Source organism: Gopherus flavomarginatus, chromosome 2, assembly GCF_025201925.1.
Source record: "Gopherus flavomarginatus isolate rGopFla2 chromosome 2, rGopFla2.mat.asm, whole genome shotgun sequence".
In the NCBI taxonomy this organism is placed as follows: Eukaryota; Metazoa; Chordata; order Testudines; family Testudinidae; genus Gopherus; species Gopherus flavomarginatus.
The window spans coordinates 162,709,826-162,732,088 of record NC_066618.1 but is presented as its reverse complement, the minus strand read 5'-3'; the positions used below and the strand labels follow the sequence as shown (position 1 = coordinate 162,732,088).

The following is a 22,263-nucleotide window of genomic DNA, read 5'->3' as shown; positions in this document are numbered from 1 at the left end:
AGACTTAGGAGCCTATGTCTCACTTGCAGAAGGGACTCGGGCACTTTGGAGCCTTTGAAAGCCAATAGAAATGAGGCTCTCAGTACCTCAGTCAGGTTTGAAAATGAGACATAAGCTCCTAAGTCACTGAGATGCTTTTGAAAATCTTCCCTTTAGCCTCTCTGGGCCTCAGTTTCTGGGGATAACAGCAGTGCCCAGCTTTATAGGGGTGTGGTGAAAATAAATGCAGAGAGACTATGAGGTGAACAGACACTGTGGTAATGGGGCCATATAAGTACCTAAAATAGAGAGATTACCTGATCTCACATGGAACATAAGATACCCGACTACCAAGTCTGGACAAATGCCTTCTTTCTGCCAGCCCAGTCAGCCCTATGCTTCCAATTTCCATGAACTGTGCCATAAATGGCCGTTTAGAAGCCACCCTCCTTGACTGCTGCTGCACTTGGTGGGGGCACTGGCGGCAGCCAGCACAAGGACATCCACAGAGCAGCAGGAGCCAGGCACTTTGAACTAAACAGGACACCATTTGCTTCCTATGATGTTTATTTAGCCATTGGTTAAACTTATTGGTTGCTCTCCTGTTCCCGAAGCCCCATTGGAGGCTGGGAGAATTAAGGTTTCGTTTTTGTTCTTGGTTTATTTTTTTTCCATTATAGACATTATTAAAAAAAATAAATTTTACAATACATTTTTGTTGTTTGATCATTTTAAAAAAAGGAAAGAAAGAATTACAAAAAAAAGCCACACAGTATATGTATATGGTTATGTATATACATACATATATGTAGATATAGGTGGTCTCTATATACATAACTATATATGTATATATAAAACAAAAGAAAACAAAAAAAGAGTAACATACAGAGGCCCCCATTCATGGATGGCCTCTCCCATCCAACCCAAACCCAACAGGATAAAGGAAAAGATCCCCATTGAAAGAGCAATTTGGAAATGTCATGACAACCTTTTAACGGTGGAGGTTTTTGTGTTTGATTTTAAAATTGTCACCAACCCCAGGAAAGGAAAAGATTTAAAGAGACACTCCTCTCCCCTTGGAACTGGCAAAAGATCCCCTGGGTTCCGAGTTGCCTGCATTCTGATCCAGTGTTTGCCCATCCAGTCAGGGATGCAGCCTCAAAAGGGAGATTGGGGTCCGCATGTGAAACATTAATTGTCCCCCCACAGACACACCTGCCTCACCGTGGTTTGAGTGGAGGATGTAAAACACTAGCATGGGGACCTCCCAGGATACAGAATACCAGACTTCATCTGGGGTGGGAATTAAACATATAGAATTCTCAAGCCGCAAAGAGAAACTGAACATGGGGAGGGAAAAAAGGTCTCTATCCTTTGCTCCATCCTCCTGCAAACAGCTATAGTGATCCTGACACTGTCAGAGTCCATCCAGGAAGTGGCAGGTCATTCTCTGTCCCTTGGCCTTCACCAAAGCTTCAGTAGGTCACCGCCTGTTCCTCCATAGTTCTGTTCACAGCTTTGGATCCATTGTTTGTGTGTGCACGCGTGTATACGTGTGTGGGTGAGTCTGTTTGTTGTGAGTCTCAGGTTCTTGCTTCAGAAAGGAAAAAACCATAAGTACCTATAAAAGAAAATGATCAAAGTTCATCCACTGGGATGCATGTCCACCCAGAGGTCAGTGATTCCAGGGCCAGCATTAACTCTATTCTTGCACATTAAGTGTCTGACACAAGGATTCTCTTTTATTTAATTTCTCAAAAGCAGAAACCCTGGGAGAAAACAACTTGAGAGAGAGAATTCTTGCAAGAGTTTTTAGGTGTGCGCACACGCGAGTGTGGGTTTTGTTGGCATTTCCTTCACAATGCTGCTCCTCTCTCCTTTATAATGCCAGTTTCATGAGAAGGAATGGGAGAGCAGAGAGGATACCCCTGGCTGAATGTCGGCTGCCAGATGACTTCTGGTCCACAAAAGTCTTCTGGTCTGGCATAATGTCTGTGGTCAGCTGTGTCTGTGGGCACAGAAATGGAAAACAGAAGTTTAGTTCAGTGGCAGAGCTCTGTGTTTGCATAAGGGACAAGCATCTGATCTTATCTTGGAATAATGTATCTGCTGTAATAAACACTGTTTCTAACTGCTCATAGATTTTAAGACCAGGAGGGACCAATACATCTTCTAGTTTGACTCCTGCATAACTCAGGCCAGAGAATAACAGCCAGTTATCTCTGTATGGAGCCCAATAATTTGTGTCTGTCTACAGCATATCTTCCAGTAAGGGATCCAATATTGTCTTGAAGATATCAAGAGATGGATAATCTACCACTTCCCTTGGTAGCTTGTTCCAATGACTTTTCCCCTCATCGCTGGAAAATCATGCTACCAACTGTAGCCAGATCTGGTTGGCTACAGGGGCTGGGTGGGGATTTTTGGGAAATAGCTTTTAATTTTCTTCTGAATTTGGGAGGGGGTTCAAAGAAATCAAAGAGCTTTCATTTTGTCTCTAAAATTGGATTTTTTCCTCATATTTTTTATTTCTTCAAAATTGAATTTTTCATTTCAAAATGTTGGTTTTTTCCCCAAATTTTTTAGGGGTTTCCCCCCAAAATTTTTGAAAATATCAACCCTGCTCTATAATTTGTTGGGAAAAAACAGGTAAATTTTTTTGTGAAAATTTCATCCAAAATTTCCTCTTTTTTGGTATTTAAAAATGTCATCAACATTTCAAGATCTGAAGAAAAAAAAATCATGTCAACCAGCTCTTCACAAATCTGCTGGGTCACAGCTGTTCCGAGCTAACTCTTCTTCAGCGGATCTAAACAGAACACATTTTGAGCTCAATCGTTATGATGCCAGTATGGACGCGGTCTAGCTGAACAGTAATGCTATGCCTCCCACTGCTATCCTACGGCGCACCACTGGCCTTGTGAAATCTCCCAGAATGCACTGCATATAGAAGCTGAGCTGTGGAAGAGGTACCCAGAGGGCATTGCAACTTTTTGCTTTAGTGTGGATGAGAAGCAAACCTGCAAAGGGTCCTTAAACCGATTCAGCCTGGCTAATGTGGACACGCTAAACCATTTGTGCTTAATCCAGCTGAATAGAAATGGTTCAGTTCTCTAGTATAGATAAGGCCTAAGATACTAAGCACTCTCTGGCAAGATGCTTGGCCCCTTCAACTTCCCATTGCTTCATTGCCTGGACAATACTTAGATTCCAAGGTGACAGGGGCTATGGGCAGGTCTGCACAGCAATTAAACACCAGCAGCTGACCCAGGTCAGCTGACTTGGGCTGTAAAATTGCAGCGTAGACGCTCAGGCTCAGGCTGGAGCCCTATAGGAACACCTAAGATTGAACATACAGAACACTGCAGAATTGGGCTGTAATTAAGAGTTAGCACATATTCTAGAACCAGCAAAACACAACAGGGGTGAGTAGGGATACACACATACAGTGCCACTAAGATGTGGAAACAGAGTAGGAACAGGCTCATAGGGTTTCAAAAGCTTGGCTGTTTTCTTTAATTTCTTAAAGTGTCGCCCTGTAGATATAGTCCTTGAAAACCAGCTCAGCTTAGAGAAACCTTATAGTCCCAATAGATATGCTGAGCCTCATTTGTAACAGAATCTGACTCCATCTCTTGCCTCTATTGGCATGTAGGCATGGCACAAAGCATCCCCATGCTCACACTTCCATGCTCTCCAGCCTGCCCTTTTCTCTCTTCCCAGGAGATGCCATGATACATACCTCCGAGAAGCAGAGACTGTGCTCTTTGGATTTGTTTAGCTTCGGTCCATGTTCCTGTGGAGGAGAGAGAACAAGCCAGGAGGTCTTGCCAAAGGTCTTAGGGTTTCAAGCAACCTGAAATCAGACCTGGTAGCCAACTATCATTACTCCCATTTTATAGATGGGGAAACAGAGGCGAAAGAGCTAACGTGACTTACCCAGGATGACACATTAAGTTTGTGGCAGAGTGGAACAGAGCACAGGAGCCACTATATTACATTCCTTCACAGAACTGGAAATAGAACCCAGGAGTCCTGACTCCCAGGCATGTGCTTTAAATAATAGGCCATCCATGCTGCATCATGGACAGACTGTGCTTGATCAGAGACTAACACCTGTAACTGCCACGGAACATCACTGGTCACTCCTCACAGTCTGTGACAGAATAAAGGGGGTGTGAGGAAGCATCTTTGTCAGGCAATTCCAGAGCAAGCTTACTCCTTCCTGTCATTTCTCTTTAATCTCCAAAAAAAGCAGTAAGATCTACCTCTGATGTTACATTGTGGATGAGACAAATCATTCCCTTTAGCTGGTAAGAAAAGAATGTGCTGGCCTGTTCCGTACCCTCAGTTCTAAAGGCCTGACTCATTCCACCAGCCCCACTCAAACAAGCTGTCCCTCCGGAGCACACTAAGCCCAATTTCAATGGAGCTGAACTTTTGTCGTTTTCCACTGTCCTTGCAGAGCTGGCCTACAAGGGCATCCCGAATTGTTTTTATTCTGATCACAGGCCTACAATTACCAGGCTTCCACATTTGCATGGGGCATTTGAAGGCAGTTCAGAGTGTGTGTCTGGTGTTGAAACATTAAGTCTCTCTGTGTGCTCTGCATATGCTGGGGCTGCCAGAAAAGCTTTGAGAAGGAGAGAAGAAAGAAAATTCTCATCCCTCGCTCCCTGGGCTGCTTAGCCTCTCTGCTGGACTCCTGCCTAGAGCTGGGCAGATAGTGCAAACAAAATAAATCTGCAAATATTCATTCAACTTCTGCAAACTCGATTGAATACGTGTTCCTTGCCTGAAAATCTTCAAGCAGATGAATCCAGATATCATTATTATTTTTTGTATGGCAATACAGCTACCAGGCCCCACCTGGGTTGGGGGCCCCACTATGTTAGGTGACATACAAACATCTAGCAAGAGACAGTCCCTGCTCTGAGGAACTCATGGCACAAACACTAACGATGTAAAATTTCCCACACAGGGTACGTCCACACTGCAATTAAGAACCCGCAGCTGGCCTATGCCGGCTGACAGGTTTGCAGGGCTCGGGCTGCAGGCCCGTTTAATTGTAGTGTAGATGTTCAGGTTCGGACTGGAGCCCAGGCTCTAGGACCCCGCAAGGTGGGAGAGTCACAGAGCTCAGCTGCAGCCCATGCCGAATCATCTACACCTCAAATAAACAGACCCACAGACCGAGCCCTGCAAACCCGAGTCACTTGGCATAGGCCAGCAGTGTCTAATTGCAGTGTAGACATACCCTTTGAGAGGAAATTCTGAATCTGCATCAGATGGGCTAGTTATCTAAGGGCCTGTCTTCCCAGCAGTGTTATATTGAGGTATAACTCAAGTGTTGCCCCTGAGCCAATTTCCATCCACACACACGCATCTCTAGCTTAAGATAAGTGTTGCTTTCAACTGAGGCTAGCTGGCTTGTTGGATGGGGGATGGAGTTCGAGCACTGCAGATGCTGGAGCTAGTGCAACTCAAGCGTTTTTTGCTGTGTGGCCACTCGCACTCGAGAGGCATTAACTCAGGTGTCGATAGAGCAAGTTAACCCTGCAGTGAAGACAAACCTGGAGAGGAGACCTTGTCTTCTCTGGAATGCCAGGTGGTGTTAAGTTTCCGTCAAGCATCCGACAAAGTGGGTATTCACCCACAAAAGCTCATGCCTCAATACATCTGTGAGTCTATAAGGTGCCACAGGACTCTTTGCTGCTTTTACAGGTTGTGTTAGAACACATCCTTGACGAGTCATGTTAACTGACATGCTGTCAAACATGACTTTGCTGGGACTGTTGCATTCAGCATTGTGTTGTGGGTGAACCCTCTTGGAATTATATATAGGCTCAATCCCTGGCATGGTATTAAACTCGGAGGCCCTTGTGGACCCTGACTGCAAGATGTATGATTCTGTGATTCTGTGACTCCTGATGGCTGTGTTCTAACATCACCTACCTTTCTAGTGAAGACAAGCCCCACACCGGAATTCAGCCAGGGAGCAGAAGCAGTTCAATGTAGCTTAGGAGCGAATGGTGCTTGTTGCATGCTGCAGGGGAGGGGCTGTGGGGATGGGGAAATAGCCCTGAGAAGAGTTCAGATTCTGTATCAGGTGGGTTGCCCCTACAGACTATTTTATGCCTGGACTCCCACCAGTAACAGCCCCGACTCAGCCATTATGGGCCAGCACAAGCACAGACAAGGACAGGCTGGGGTTTGCACGAATGGAGCTAACTGGTGGTGATTCCAGTTACAAGTTTCCATGGCTTCGGAGGGCTCAGCTAAAAACTGGAGCATAAATACCTAGAGCCCACTGCCGCTGCTTGTGCTGCACCTGGGTTTGGTAGCAGTGCAGCTGCTCTGACTGCAGACCATCAGGGCTACTCCAGAGTGTACACGAGACAATTATTCTTCCATTTTGTGTCAGTCTGAAAGGGGCTGTGGGTTTTGTCCAGTTCCAGCCACTGGTTCTAAGCCTGCAGACCGGCCAATCATACATAAGACAGGCTCTCCCATGACACTCTTGCAAGAGAGAGCTGAGAAGGGTAAGGTGAGGCTAGGGAATAAGCCTCTGAAAGGAGCAGGTACAGTTCAAGAACAAAAGCACTAACAAGAAGCTCTCCCAATCTCACTACAATAGGCCGTTTAGTGCCGGAGATGGCCATAAAAGCACTGAAATCTCTCAATGTGAAGTGAGATGGAGGCCATTAGACTCATCTCTTCCTTTCATCCTTTTGCGGTTCAGAGTTAAAGGAAAAGTGGACAGACTCCGGAAAGTGAGATTTGTACTATCTGAGTGAGTTGCTGGGGGATGGGATTTTCATTCATATTTCAGAGCCCACAGTGCTCCCGGGGAGGCTACCACTGCAAAACGGTAAAGCACACGCACACCCACAAATACACACGAGGACACACACATGGCACTGCTCTTCCAAGAAAAACTTTTACGGAAGTTCAAAAATTACAAGCTAACTTTTTCTTCTCATTTTCTTGCCCGATGTCAGATAGCGAGTCAGTTGCAGATCTAGACGTGAATCCCAGGAGTGCTTTCTAGTCCCCTGGCTCTCACCGACAAAGCACACCTTAATTCTTGACAAAGTGGTATGAACTGAAAATCTAAGTGCATAGTTCTCTTCTCAGCTACACTGGTGTAAATGTGAGTAACCCCACTAAGGTCAATGTTGGTGTAACTGCACTGGGTTTAATTCTACTCTCACTTGCATTAGTGTAAATCTGGAGTGACTCTGGTGAAGTCAATAGAGTCACACCAGTGTACATGATAGGAGAATTAGGCCTAATGACTTTAATGGAGATACCCTTGATTTACCCAGTGGGTCAAATCCAGCCTGGCTCACTCGGGGTCAGATTCTGATCTTACACAGGTATATATCAGGAACTACTCCACTGACTTCATGGAGCTATTCCTGATTTATAAAGGAGCGACTGAGCCTGATTTTGGAGTAAATCCATTGTCACATCCCTGAAGTCAGTGGAGTAACACAGGCCAAGCCATCTGTCGGTATATTTGGGGCAGCTTGACCGAAGCCAATGGAGCTGTGCCTGTTTTTACAAGCAGAGAACATGACCCTCCTCACAGTATAGAGGATCAGAATAGGGCCCTGTGTGTAACTCAGTTTTCACTCAGGTATCACTCCTATTAGAGTTGTGCTAATAATGGGTATTTTGGTTCTCTGGCAATTCTGAAAAAAAAATCAAGAAAAAATTGTTCCAGGGCAAACCGAAAACGAATTTTTCAAAAAATGTCGACAAGTCCAAAACAAAAAAAGAAAGAAAGAAATGTCAGGTTGAATGAAATGTTTTGTTTTGACAAAATCACAATGTTTTGGGTTCTGGACCATTTTTAAATATCTGGAGGATTTTTCCAGTAAAATTAGAAGGACATTTTGAAGCACATAGGTTGTTCTGAACCAAAAAAAAAAAAAATCGAAATATTTTGTTTCATAAAATGTCAAAATGAAACGTTTTGATTTTTTCCAATTTTTTTAAGGTGTTTTTCAACCAAAACTTGGTTGGCGCCAACTCCAATTCCCAACCAAATCTGCATTCTTCACTGAACAAGAGTTACAGCAAAAACATTTTACACAGCTCTCTTCCCACTCAGTTCTCCCTGAGTAGCAACTGAGCTCAGGGTCTGATCTAGTGGAGTTCACTGGGTTTACTACGAGCAAAACTAGTCCACTAGTAATTGACTCCAGCAATATACCGCCACACCACCACCACCACCAGCACTTCCATCATCAGGTGGCAAATGGAGCAGAAGATGCAGTAACGCTGATAACACCATTGTTTTTCCCTTTCTTCCCACTTAGAAGAACAATTCTGCCAAGCGTGTCTCACAATGAACAGTGAGCCAAGTGCCCACCAAGGCGACGGCGGGGCCCTGATGTGTCGCAATTCTAGCATGAAATTGAGCTGCTGATTGTCTCACGGAGTGGTAACTAGAAAACATAAGATGTAATTACTCAAGTATGCCGGATCTAATTAGAGGCTGCCCAAGGGTGACATTGCTGCCTTCACGTGTGCTCGCCAGCCTGAAGGAGAAGAAGAGACTTACTTTGTTTCTGCAGAGGTGGACAGAGAATCATCCTCCGGTTGAGATTGTGAGTAGGAGATGCCCATCTATCTATCTAGCTCTTTGGGGTAGGGACCGTGTCTTTCTGTGCGTTTGTACAGTCCCTAGAGAAGATCAGGGCCTCTGGGCATTACCATCTGATAAACATTAAAAGATGGGGGCCAGCTGAGTGATTCCAATAGCTGTCTGTACACCACTCCGATCAGTGTGGTAACTTGATGCTTCTCCTGCCTTCAGCAACGCGGCTTCAGGTGCAGTGATGGGATGAGTAATAATTTCTGGGTGGGTCTGAGGCTTCATCTAGACTAAGACTGAAGGTTATTGGATGAGGTTACCTATCTCAGTCCCAACACCTTCTAAAACTCTAGACCAGACGAGGTAAATTGTACTACAGCATGTGCTAAACGGGTTGAGTTAAAGCCTTGCTATAGTGCAGCTTGCCTTGTCTTCACTAGAGTTTTAGAAAGCAATGGATCGAACTAGCTAACAACACATCTTTCAGTCCTAGGGCAGAGCAATACTGTAATCATTGGGAGAGTAGATGTACCTGAGCTGGCTTTAGTCTAGCGAGCTCGATAACCAGAGTAGCGCACAAGTTGGACAAGCCCACCTGGAATCCTGAGTAATTACTTGGATGGGTAGCCCCTGCTGAAGCACATGCTGCCACAACTTCACTGCTATCAGTACCCCATCCAGCTAGATTACAGCTAGCCCAGGTATGTCTCCACAACCTGCAATCACACCCTGTGACCACCGCATAGACATATCACTCTTCTAGGCAAAGCTGTGAAGGAGAATGCCAAACGGGCATGGCCAGCTCTTGCTGCAGAATGAGAATAACTCTCAAGCAACTGGAAGTCTGCAGGGCCAGAGGAATTTGAGGAGGCCAAGGATGGAGCTGTGAATTGTGGTTTAAGGGTTAAATTCTAAGATCTTTGAGTCACGGAGTGTGGGGGAATCAGGGCCCTGCATCCCTCTTCCTGAGACTCACTGTGACTCTCAGCCCGCAGTAAAACAGAAAGTTTATTAGACAACAGGAACACAGTCCCAAGCAGAGCTTGTAGGTACAACCAGAACCCCTCAATCAAGTCCTTCTGGGGAGTTCAGGGAGCTTAGACTCAGCTTGGGGTTCCCTGCGTTGCACCACCCAGCCCAAACTGACTCTAAAAATCCCTTCAGCAGCTCTCTTCCCCTTCCCCTCTGCTCCTCCTCTCCTTTGTTCAGTCTCCGGGGCAGAAGGTGTCACTTCTTCCCATCCCCCTCCTGGCTCAGGTTACAGCTCAGGTAGCTTCCTTCTCATCCCCAATGTAACTCCCCGGCAACATTCCCAGGTCTAATCCGCCCTGCTCCCTGCTCCGTCACACCTTGCCAGCCCATGTGGGTTTGTTTTTGTTTCTGGATTCAATTCAAAAGCAGAAGGGACCTTATTTTCCAGTTCTGGTTCCTGTTTAGTTATGGTTAAAATCTCAGGAGGGCAGCTCAGAAGATTGCAATCCAAGGTGGGGAAAATCCCACAAAAGCAACTATAGTCCTAAGAGATTATCTATTTGGGGTCATTGTCTTAACAGAATCACTTGCCAAGGTTTCATTGCCCTGGAACCTGAGTATGGGCCCCCGATTCAGCCTCAGACATAATCTTAATCTTGATCCAGATCCCACCACCTCCTCCCCAGCCCATCGCCAGCAGAATTACACAGCGGTGTGCGTGCATAGGGGCATACGTGCGGGCCATAAATCCACAGGCTGTGTCTGGACACTGATGGGCACTTTCAGCTTCCAGTGCTCGCCCAAAGCAGGAAGGCTAGCCAACCTGGGCAAAAACTGGTAGCCCGTGGTTCACTGCATGGGAAAGCATGAGCCTGGGAGAGATCCATCCCAAATAAGAGAAGGCGAAAAGAAATCAAACCATCTAATACACATAACACTGAACACACTGGGGCTGGGGCTGTTCAGGAGCCCTGGAGGATTCTGGGTAATGGAGATGTAGCAGGGGCTAGGCAGAGCCCAGGAAGATTCTGAGTAACAGAGAATACAGTGCTGGGCATGGGCCAAGGGGATTTGGGGTAACAGAGAATTTGGCGCTGTAATAACTCAAGAGGTACACTTGCAAACAGCAGCCTTCAATAGACAACCCTCACTTTCCAAGACCTTAGGCTAAGTCCCGGCAGGCACATCAATATGTGGGAAGCTTTGGCCAAGCTAGGTCCATGCATCCAATTAACACGTGTCTTCTGTGAAGAGGGAGCAGGAGCCGGAGCCGAGGTCCTACCTGAACAGAGGTGCAAGTTGTGATCACACTGGTGTCGTAGATGGTGTTGCTGTCATTGATGTCATCTGGAAAAGCGGGGCTCTTTTCTGTTTTAGGGGGCAGGGTGACAGGCTGCGAGGGGTTTTTGGGGGACAGATTGACATCCGTACCATTGCCGAAGGCCTGAATGGCGTTTCCTGTGAATGGAAAGAGAGACAGGGCTTTGGGGATGTGGTTTCACTATCAACTTCTATGCACACAACTCACAGGGCATACAAAAATAAATACTAAACATGCTGTGCTTCCCCATGGATCTGAAAACACTTTACAAATATTAGGAATGGATTAAAGCTCACGAACTTGCCCTCCTCATGAGACAGGTCAGCATAATCCCCATTTTATAGATGGGGAAACTGAGGCACACAACCAGGATGCAACTTGCCCAAGGCCGCACAGCAAGTTGGCAGTAGACGCCAGATCAAAGGCCATGGCAGACATGACACCCTTGCTCCAACCATTACACAACATTACTTCCTTAGACTGGGAATGGAACCCAGGAGTCCTGACTCCTGGACCACTGTGCTAATCACTAGAGCACAATCCCTTCCCAGGGAAAGGAGTAGAACCCAGGATCCCTGACAGCCCATTCCCTCCTCTAACCACTAGAAATGTTGCTTGCTGTGTTTTAGGGTGGCTCCCAGCTGGTTGTATCAAGCTTCATGGTCATCAGGGATCGTGGCTAGGGGCTGACTTAGATAACGACTGAGAGACAGTCACTGCCATCCCACACCCAGACTCTCACACCAGCAGCCCATGAGAGGAGATAGTTGCTGGGGCTCTGTTGGGCCAGCCAGACAGCCTCCTCCTTGGGAGGGAGTCTGCTTGCTTCCAAGCAGCTGCCGAAGCAAAAGCCCTCAAGCTTTATTTGCACATGTCCCACTTTGAGACTCATGCCATGGCAGAGAGAGCCAGGAGTTACTAGCTGTCAGTGGGGTACTGAGGCCAGGGGTGGGAGTGAGCAGGCATCAAACAATGTGGGCAAGTTATTTCTCTTCCTGTCAGGCTGTCATCTCTCATTCATACTCTTCTTCCTTCCTGGCCTCACATCTTCTCTCTCTCACACACTCTCTACCCACCTATCCTCCTTCCCATTCCCTGCTCCTCATTCCAGCCCTCCTTCCTGCCCAGACCTCATTGCTTTGGGACCCAGCCTGCCGCGCTGAGGTTCTGCTTCATTAACTCTGACACAGCCCCTGCAGATCAAAGTGTTTTCCTCTCCTTAACCCTCCCTCCCCCTGCCCCAAGCCCGTTTCTCAAATATCACAAAATCCCACCACAGAGGGGATACATATTATGAACTCTCATCTCTAGTGGGGACCCCACCTCCTCCCTGAACCCAGGGAAGGGGACTGAGGGCAGCAGTGCTGGAACTAGGGGTGAGCCACACCCCTTGGCTTGAAGTATTAATAACAAACACCACATGCATGGTTTCCATCATGAGCACCCCCACCCCTGATGGAGAGGACTCTGTGTCTCATGGATCCTCTGGGACGGTCCTGGAGTCCTCCTCACTCCAGCCCATTGCTCTGCAGAGGTTGTCAATGGCTTTCCCATGCAGAAGATTGGGGCTGGCAGCAGTTCTGCTGCTCCAATAGTAACTCCTCCTTCCCCATCTCTCTGTCTCACACACACATATGCACACGAGGCCCTAGTCTGTTTCAAGGTGGCAGCCAGCGGCAATTCTACACAATGGCACAAGAAAAGTTTCCAAAGAGGGTGGGGGGAAGGGGAAACTAGGCATCGTGTGCTGACCCGCTGCTCTGGCTGCATGGGCTCTGTGCCCAGCACAGAGATAGATGCCCGGGTGCATTGTCTCCAGCCCCACTCCCCACTGCGGTGCCATCATAGAGAATATGGCAGTTGCTGATGGAAACAGCACAAATTACACCATCTCCACTGAACCCTGGATTCCTCTCCAGCTCTGCGTGCAGGAGAGGTATCTCAGGGGTGTGGCGGCAGTGTTTAGGGAAGGCAGAGAAAAGAAGAGAGTGATGGGATGGGAATTACTGGAAAGCAGAACTAAAAATACCATCTGGTAGAGGATCTTCCACCTCCACTTCCTCACCTTCTCACCTCCATCCTCTCCCTATTTTCCTTCCCCATCACCTCCCATCCTCCTTTACCTCCTTCTCATCCTTCATCTCTCCCTTCCCCTTGCTACACCCACCCTCATCCCCCAAATTCAGCATCCCCGCTCCCTTCACTGGGCATCTCTTCCGGCCCATAGGCATTCTCATCAGCCCTAGATGCACCATGGGCAAAGCACACCAGAGGCAGAGGTTTCCAGCTCCCCCAGACAGGGACAATGCACAGGAGCCAGAAACTTGGAAGAGATTAGCTGCTAGCCACATGGTTCAAAGCCACTGAGTTCAAGGTGCTGCCCTTCCCTCCGACACACCTTAATCTTTCCTCTCACCACCTTCCCCACTATGACACCCCTATTGCTCATTGCAAAGGAAAAAGAAATGACAAATGAGCAGGAGGGTAGAAGAGTTAGATAGCATTGCCAGCATGTAGGGTTTGATTGTGAGTTTCATGATATTCGGTGTTTTACTTAGAACCCAGTATCTAATGTAAGTAAGTGCATGAGAATCTCAGTTCTTTGGAAACAAAAGCCATGATTCCAGCCCTCCTGGTGTGACAATCACTAGTCAGCCAATCAGGATACATATAACATTTATAAAGTCAGTGTAGTAATCTTTGAATAGTCTATGTATCTATAGCATCTGTCACATCTGGTTACAGAGAAAAGCCTGAAAACGTGACCCAAGTGTTCCTTAAAGGCTCAGAAACTAGAAGGCAAAGAAAAAAAGCCCCTAAATTGTGTGAGTCTGGGGGTTAATCTCATGAGTATTAAGCTTATTTCATGATTTTTGAAGCCTAGACTCGGGGGTTGGGGTTGGCACTATTGGTAATAGAAGAAACTGAGGAGAGCTGTGGTACTCGGAGTTCACAGACCTGGAAAGAATTATACTTGGAGTGGAGACAGGGGTTGTGGCATAAGGACACAGGGTACAGGAAGGCTAGCAAGTTAAAGAAGTGTGCATTGGATGAATCGACTATAAGGTGGATCGAAAGCTGTCTAGATCATCGGGCTCAGTGGGTAATGTTCAATGGCTTGATGTTTAGCTGGCAGCCGGTATCAAGTGGAGTGCCCTAGGGGGCAGTCCTGGGGTCCATTTTGTTCAACATCTTCATTAATGATCTGGATGATGGGTTGGATTGCATCCTCAGCAAGTTCGCGGGGAGAGGCAGAGACGCTGGAGGGTAGGGATGGGATCCAGAATGACCTAGATAAATTGGAGGATTGGGCCAAAAGAAATCTGATGAGGCTCAACAAGGACAAGTGAAGAGTCCTGAACTGAGGATGGTAGAATCCCATGCACTGCTACAGGCGGAGGACTGACTAGCTAAGCAGCAGTTCTGCAGAAAAGGACCTGGGGATTACAGTGGATGGGAAGCTGGATATGAGTCAGCAACGTGCCCTTGTAGCCAAGAAAGGCTCACGGCATATTGGACTGTATTAGTAGGAGCATTGCCAGCAGATCGAGGGAAGTGATTATTCTCCTCTATTTGACACTAGTGATGCCACATCTGGAGTATTGCATCTAGCTTTGGGCCCCTCACTGTAGAAAGGATGTGGACAAATTGGAACGAGTCCAGTGGAGGACAACTAAAATGATCAGGGGGCTGGAGCACATGACTTATGAGAAAAGGCTGAGGGAAGTGGTCTTATTTAGTCTGCAGAAGAGAAGCATGAGGGAAGATTTGATACCAGCCTTCAGCTACCTGAAGCGGGGTTCCAAAGAGGATGGAGCTCAGCCGTTCTCAGTAGTGGCAGATGACAGAACAAGAGTCAATCACAGAATCATAGATTTTAAGGTCAGAAGGGACCATTATGATCATCTAGTCTGACCTCCTGCACAATGCAGGCTGCAGAATCTCACCCACCCACTCCTGTATAAAACCTGTGTCTGAGCCATTGAAGTACTCAAATCATGGTTTAAAGACTTCAAGATGCAGAGAATCTTCCAGCAAACGACCCATGCCCCACACTGCAGATGAAGGGAAAACAAAACCCAGGGCCTCTGCCAATCTGCCCTGGAGGAATATTCCTTCCTGACCCTAAATATGGCGATCAGCTAAACCCTGACCATGTGGGCAAGACTCACCAGCCAGACACCCAGGAAAGAATTCTCTATAATAACTCAGATCCCAACCCATCTAACATCCCATCACCAGCCATTGGGCATATTTACCACTAAAGACCAATTAATTGCCAAAATTAGGCTATCACATTATACCATCCCCTCCATAAACGTTTCAAGCTTAGTCTTGAAGCCAGATATGTCTTTTGCAACCACTACTCCCCTTGGAACTTCACTAGTCTGATGGTTAGAAATCTTCATCTAATTTCAAGTCTAAATTTCCTGATGGTCAGTTTATATCCATTTGTTCTTGTGTCCACATTGGTACTGAGTATAAATAATTCCTCTCCCTCTCTGGTATGTATTCCTCTGATATATTTATAGAGGGCAATCATATCTCCCCTCAGCCTTCTTTTGGTTAGGCTAAACAAGCCAAGCTCTTTGAGTCTCCTTTCATAAGACAGGTTTTCTATTCCTCGGATCATCCTAGCAGCCCTTCTCTGGTGTCAAGTTGCAGTGGGGGAGGTTTAGGTTGGATATTAGGAAACACGATTTCATTAGGAGGGTGGTGAAGCACTGGAATGGGTTCCCTAGGGAGATGGTGGAATCTCCATCCTTAGAGGTTTTCAAGGCCCGGCTTGACAAATCCCTGGCTGGGATGATTTAGTTGGGGTTGGTCCTGCTTTGAGCAGGGGGTTGGACTAGATGACCTCCTGAGGTCTCTTCCAAACCTAATCTTCTATGATTGTATGTAGGTGGAAATAGACCTGAGTCTGTCTAGCGTACCAATGGCATGTTGCAACTGCAGTGGCATAACTGAGCTACATAATGAGGTGGGGAACAGGTGTTGGTGAGACAAGGCAATAACACATTTGTAACCTAACTCTGGACTCCAACATCTCTAGCACTCACAAGTGAGATGAGTTCGGGCAGATCTCAGTCTAAACCCTGGAAGCCATTGAGCCGTACAACAAAATGGGCACATGCTTTTGATGGGACTGATAAGCTCTCTGGAGAAGCTCAGTCTCGAATAGTGGAGGATGAAGCTGGTCCAAAAGTCCCATATCACGCATCTCACACAACATTCATGCATTTGGCAGCTCTGTTGTGCCTGCCTCTGTAAGTTGTAAAATGCCGTGCCACTCTCCAACATGACATAGCAAGTGTCATCCACTTTGTGGGCTGAACCGTGCTTGGCTGTGCTGTCACCGACCACTAGGTCATACTCTCCTCCCAGAGTTAGGAATCCTGACACCCAGCAGTCCGGTGCTGCCTCACAAAAAGTAGTATAACCCACTGGTGATGTGTTCCCCACTCTATGGACTAGTCCACATAGAGGATAACAGCCTGCTTAGAGCAACAGCTCTTCTTGTACTATAGCTCAGATGGCTGAGGTGTATGCTGTGGCACAAAAGGCCCTAAGTTCAAACACTGATAACTCATGTTGGGGAAAAGCAGTATGTAGTGGTATAATCAAACAGTGTGTCCTAATGAACACACATAAGGGGGCTGTATAGGTAATCTTAGCTCTGCCCAATGCCTTTCACCAGCATGAAATCCTCATGATACTTTTAAGGGGAAGTTTAAGAGTAAATGCAAACTATCTGCAAATATGCAAAATAGCTTATTTGCATAGTATGTCCTACATGGTGCTGTACAGAATTTGGCAGCTGTGCAAGTCTGAACTGAAGCGCACTGGTACAGCTGTAGAGGGTGAGCAGGCAGGAATAGTGGGCGGAGCGCACTGGAAACATTAGGGTGGGGTAGGGAATGAGGGCCATGACTGGAATAGCGGGCGGTGCTACAGGTCAGGAGTCAGGGGAATTGGCAGACCGGCATATGGGGAATCTAGAACTGGAAAAACAGGGGTGCTGCTGGTCAGGATTGAGGTGCATTATTAATAATAATTATTGTATTATTTCTTTATTTACTATTTACATAGTATCAAGTGAGACAGGGCTCCTACTTCCTTCTCTACAATGCCTCCTGATGTGAAATCGACAATGCCTTCTGTTTCATGAGTGCGCTAGGCTAATCCTGCAAGGCAGGACTAAATTGCAATGGCAGAATAATCTAGGACTGCTTGCACTCAGTTGTTATCCCCAAAACAGATTAAATTAGCTTGACGATGAGGCAGGGATGGGGACATTGTTAGCACTAGGTTGAGAGCTTGACAGTAACATTTTCGGATGATTAAATTGAATAACAACTAATTAAATAAATACAATTATAATACGTAATGGAGAGAATGAAACTCCCGGAGCTCAGCACCCCAGAGCCTCCTTCATCAAAGCAACCTTGTCAATAGCTATCTGCAAGGTTGTACGGTTTCCCAAAACTCCACAGAAAGCAAGCCCAAGCCAGGAGGAATTTCCTAGATCTCCTTCCTGTCCAGACACCTGGAGCAGGAGCTCTGACAGGGTCTTGTGGAGATGCCAGAATATCTAGGAGGTTACAGACACCTGCAGCACCACTGCTGAGAGAAGCTTGCAATGCAGCAGTTGTGAGCTCCCACTGACACAAAGTGCTCCTGCAGCACAGCATATAGCACTCCATGGAGTCCCTTGCATCAGACTGCTTCCCATAGCTTCTGCTGGGAGAGGCTGGGACTGGAATATCTGGGAGCTCCCCCATAGCCAGCCCTCCTGCCTGGCTCCCTACAGCACTCCTTGATGGGAGAGAATGTGACTAGAATAGGAGGGAGCTCCCGCACAGCCAGAGCTCCTGCCCTGCTCCCTGGGACAGGCCAAAGCCCCTTCAGACAGACAACGAGTGAAGAGAGGTGCCTTACGGAGACATGGATTTTCTGTGAAGTCTCTCAGGAACTTCTCACACTCCTCCTCCATGTTGCCGCTTCCTCTGCAGGAGCACCAAGGAGACACCGTGATGCTGGCGAGGCTCGAGTCAATGTAGTTGGGTGTCATATCAAACCCTGCTCAGGAGGAAGGAAAGGGAATCAGGGGCCAGAAGAGCAAAGTCTGACGGAGAGAAACAGTTCTGTGCTCCCTTCTGCCCCGACAGCCTCCCCGCACAGCAGGGTGGGCTGTGCACTAGCTTGGCTCTCGTCTTCCATGCCCAGTGGATTCCCCATGATCCAGGCAGAGCTAAAGGGAACTGCAGATGGCTCGTTCCAGCCCCCACTCCCCAACCCAAGTGGCTCTGAGAGACTCCCGCTATCAGGGACTCTCCCTCCAGCTGCTCACTCAGGAACCAGCTCAGGGTGGGATCCACAGCACAGAAGGGGAAGCAGGTAACTCAGTGGGAGATGGAGGGAGGGTAACAATTTGGTGGTGGGCGAAAGGCTCCATGTCCCATAACTAGCCCCTGGTATTGTCCTGTCTAAGCAGACACATGGCTCTTGGTCCCTCTTAGCTGGCCTGGTCCCCTGCTCCTTCCTTCTCTCTGTGGGAATCTTGTCTGACTCAGACATGCTGCTGTCCTGCTGAACCTGCCCCTGCGTCTCTCTTCAGATGTGATGAGCAGAGCTGCCCTGACAGCTTCACATGGGGCCCTGGCCCACCCATCATCCCCTCTGCGTTCCTGGTTTCAGGATGCCTTTGAGTCCTGGTGTCAGGATCATAACAACATTCCCCGGTTGCCCACTGTGGCCCCTGCAATGCTGTGCAGTAATTGGGGGGGCAGGGGAGAAGGAGCTCTGGGTCTGAGCAAAGCTAGAGAAGCAAAACTCTGGACTGAAGAGTGAAACTGAGTCGGAGTGACAAAGCGGCTGGATTTTCTATCTCTGAAACTCACAGCTCTCTCCCCTGCAACCTGCACCCTAGGATCTAACCTACTGCCGAAGACCTCGGGAGCACCCCTCTGGGGAAAGGCCAATCGGCATCGGCTGAGCTTGCCAGACACCTCTGCCACCTTCAGTTGTTTTCTCCCAGGTGCACCTCTAGAACCAGAGTTGTCTCCAGTAATAATACATCCTCCTTTAGCAACAGAGCGTGCTGTACATAGCAAGGCCAGCATCTCTATGCCCCTTTAACAGAGGGAAACCTGAGACTTATCCAAAGTTACACAGCAGGTAAAGGTAGGAATACAACCCAGCTCCCCCTATCCACTGGGCCACAGCATCTCCTTATAACCCCACCCTGCAGCAGATGCACAAAGGAGGTTTGGTGCTTTTGCTCTTGTGAGCTAAGAGAAAGGTTCCTGCAGATACAAGTGGTTGTTCTTGCTGGCTGCAGCAGCTTTGCTAAACTTCCAACATCTGCATCCACTACCACTCTTCCAATACGCCCCAGCACTAAGTTATTCTGTCTCTAAAGTGTCAAGTCCCCCAAGCCACAATCCATAAACCAGTCCCCCCCAAACCCAGACACTGATTGAGAAAAGCAACCCTGCTGTGGTCTGTATGATGAACAAGATAGACTCACCTATTATCCCTGCGTAGGAGCCCAGACACGCCTGGTAATTATCCCCGGGGCAGCTGGTAAGTGACTGGAAAGAGACTTGACAATTTGTGTGAAAATCTGCCAGTCTTGACCTGGTTACAAAACACAAGAGAGAGAACAGAGTTTGGTTGGTTTGTCTGCTTTTTCCTCCCTAAGAACTAGTAAATTCAGTGGTTTTAAAGCAGAGAGAAAAAGAAGATAAGAGAACATATTAGAGAGGAGAGATAAAGGAGAATAACAGCTAGGATTTGCAGCAATATTTTAATGTATATGATCTCATTCTGTCATCGATCACACTCATGCAGCGTCTACCACTGTATGTCAACCATGGCTCGACACCGTTCAGGGAGATGGCGTTACTGCATCACCGTAACAGGGCATTTATGTTATTGGGAGACAGATTGGAGTGCAAACACACGCACAAAAAGTTGACAAACGGTGACTTACATCAACCTCTTTGTAGCGTAGATCCGGGTAGGTTTTGAACATAGCTCACAGTCAAAACATGAGGATGCTCTGATGATCAATTGCCCTCCCCCATTAGTCTGGCCAGCTAGAGTGAAAAGGACCAGCAGACTCAAGTGATAGGTTTCTGTGCATGGATGGGACTCTGGTTAGGGGCAACACTTGAGTAGAACTCGAGTTAACTTTGCACTAAAAACACAAACCCTCAGAAGCAAGAATCAGAATGCAGAGAAAGCATGAAAGGGACAGGGTGGGCTGAGGTATCAGGCTAGCCCCTCAAGAATAAGTGGGTTCCCGGATCTCTTTGCTGATTACGACCATGCTGATCACCACAACCTTGCAAAATTTCACTCCTCATCGGGAGGAAGATTTCCTGATGGGCGAATGAGCTATTTATAGGGGTTGGGTTGTTTGGGGGATGGGGGTCTTGTTTTTCAGGAACATGCCAAAGGTTGGGTGAGTAGATTCAAAGCCTGGGCTAGTACATTCACGGGGCTTTTGTAAGGCTGGATTTACAGCGAGGAAATGATATGGCTATACGCATATAGAGAGAATATCAGAGTGCCTAACCCAAGCAGACCCATGCAAATGTCATATGGCTTCTCATGGGAACATAACAATTGCCATAACAGATCAGACCTGGCTCTGACAGTGGCCAGCACCAGCTGTTTCAGAGGAAGAGGGGAGAAACCCCAGTGGACAATTAAGGAATAACCTGCTCGCAGGAGAAGATTCTTCCTGACCCTCATTAGTTAGTGGCTGGTTTGTGCCCTGAAGCAGGAGGATTTATATTCCTCAGCTATTCAGCAGCTCACTGGGGGCAGAGTGAGATAAAGCCCTTCCTTTTATAAATACACACATTGGGAAACAAAAGGGGAAATATTTCACCTCGTTTCTCCATCGTTGTTTTAAACAGGTTCTCACAAACACAGGGAGACCCAGGCACGAAGGCCACCACTACCCCTGGCAGTAAGAAATGCTGGTTTGGAGCAGGAAGGTCTGGAGAAAAGATTCTATGAAGCATCAGTGACCCATTCTTTCCTGCCTGGCATCCAGCCACTGCACTATGCACTGCTCACACAGCAAAAACCAGGAGAATTCACATCAGGCCTCTTGCAGCCGTGCTCACAAAGAGAGAGACAGATCAAAGCTCTCCTTCACGGCCTACTTTTTCTGCAGCCCATTTGGCAGCTGTCCTTGGGGTCTCCCTTCCCTGCTGCTGCTAGGGATGGATGACATACCACCCTAAGACCCACTGAAGTCAGCGAGAGCCTGGCACGCTTTTCCCGGCAGTTGACGGGGTAAGGATTTCTGAGTTGTTTACAGTTTGTTCCTAAGCCAGGATGGGAACAGACACTAAGCACCTAATTCTGAGAGGTGCTGAGTTCAGTCAGCACATCCCAGCCCCCAGCTCCAGTGGGAGCAGAGAGTGCCCAGCACTTTGCAGGATCAAGCCTTAATGCTTTCAAAGCCTGACGGGCTGGACAACCATTGAGGGGGTTGGGTGAAAGGCACTTCAGAGCCCCCTCCCAATCCTCTCAGCGCAAACACTCCCCGCCTGAGTGGCTCATATTGCTTGACTTTAGACAGATGTGGCTTCTGAGCACAGCCGAAGCTGACGTGCCTGTCCAACTCGTTCCGAGTGGCTGGGTCCTGCCATCTCTCAGCCCTCAGGGTGACAGAAACAGAAGCCTTTAGAGCCTCACCAGCAAAAACAGCAGGAAAAACTCCCTATCTTCGCTTCAAACCTCTCTCAACAGCCTGACCTGCAAGCTCCTCTCTGACGCACTCAGGGGATGGTGTGCAGAGAGCCGGGGGGACGTGAGAGTGGCTCTGTTGCAGGGCATGGGGCCGACTCTCCCTGTTGCAAGAGCAATCACTGTGCTGTCACATTGCCACAAGTTCATGTCATTAGTGTCTGGGTCCACGTACAGGTTGCAAGGTGTTAGCATTACAGATAGGCCAAAGCAATAGCTCCTTCTAGGAACACTCCCACCCCAGCACTCGCATCTAGTAGCTGCAGCCAAAACAGGGTGCCCATCATGCCAGGTGCTGTGACACCGTAGAGCAGGGGTAGGCAACCTATGGCATGTGTGCCAAAGGCAGCACACAAGCTGATTTTCAATGGTACTCACACTGCCTGGGTTCTGGCCACCAGTCTGGGAGGCTCTGCATTTTAATTTAATTTTAAATGAAGCTTCTTAAATATTTTAAAAACCTTATTTACTTTACATACAACAATAGTTTAGTTATATATTATAGACATAGAAAGAGACCTTCTAAAAATGTTAAAATGTATTACTGGAACGAGAAACCTTAAATTAGAGTGAATAAATGAAGACTCAGCACACCACTTCTGAAAGGTTGCTGACC

The 22,263-nt window shown here is 47.5% G+C and overlaps 1 protein-coding gene across 3 annotated transcripts in view; it reads right to left on the bottom strand.

The window, feature by feature from the left end:
* Positions 1 to 542: 542 nt before the first annotated feature.
* The window catches only part of GFRA2 (GDNF family receptor alpha 2), a 111,812-nt gene continuing 90,091 nt past the window's right edge, over positions 543 to 22,263 (bottom strand). For 2 of the 3 annotated variants that reach the window (XM_050940088.1, XM_050940091.1), the window contains 5 exons: positions 19,408 to 19,517; positions 17,817 to 17,957; positions 10,839 to 11,014; positions 3,722 to 3,775; positions 543 to 1,987 (listed from right to left, as the gene is read on the bottom strand). In XM_050940088.1, the coding sequence (XP_050796045.1) occupies positions 1,859 to 1,987; positions 3,722 to 3,775; positions 10,839 to 11,014; positions 17,817 to 17,957; positions 19,408 to 19,517 (610 nt within the window). In that variant the 3' untranslated portion in view covers positions 543 to 1,858. The remainder of the gene's footprint in view (positions 1,988 to 3,721; positions 3,776 to 10,838; positions 11,015 to 17,816; positions 17,958 to 19,407; positions 19,518 to 22,263) is intronic. The other variant, XM_050940089.1, reaches the window with a different exon arrangement.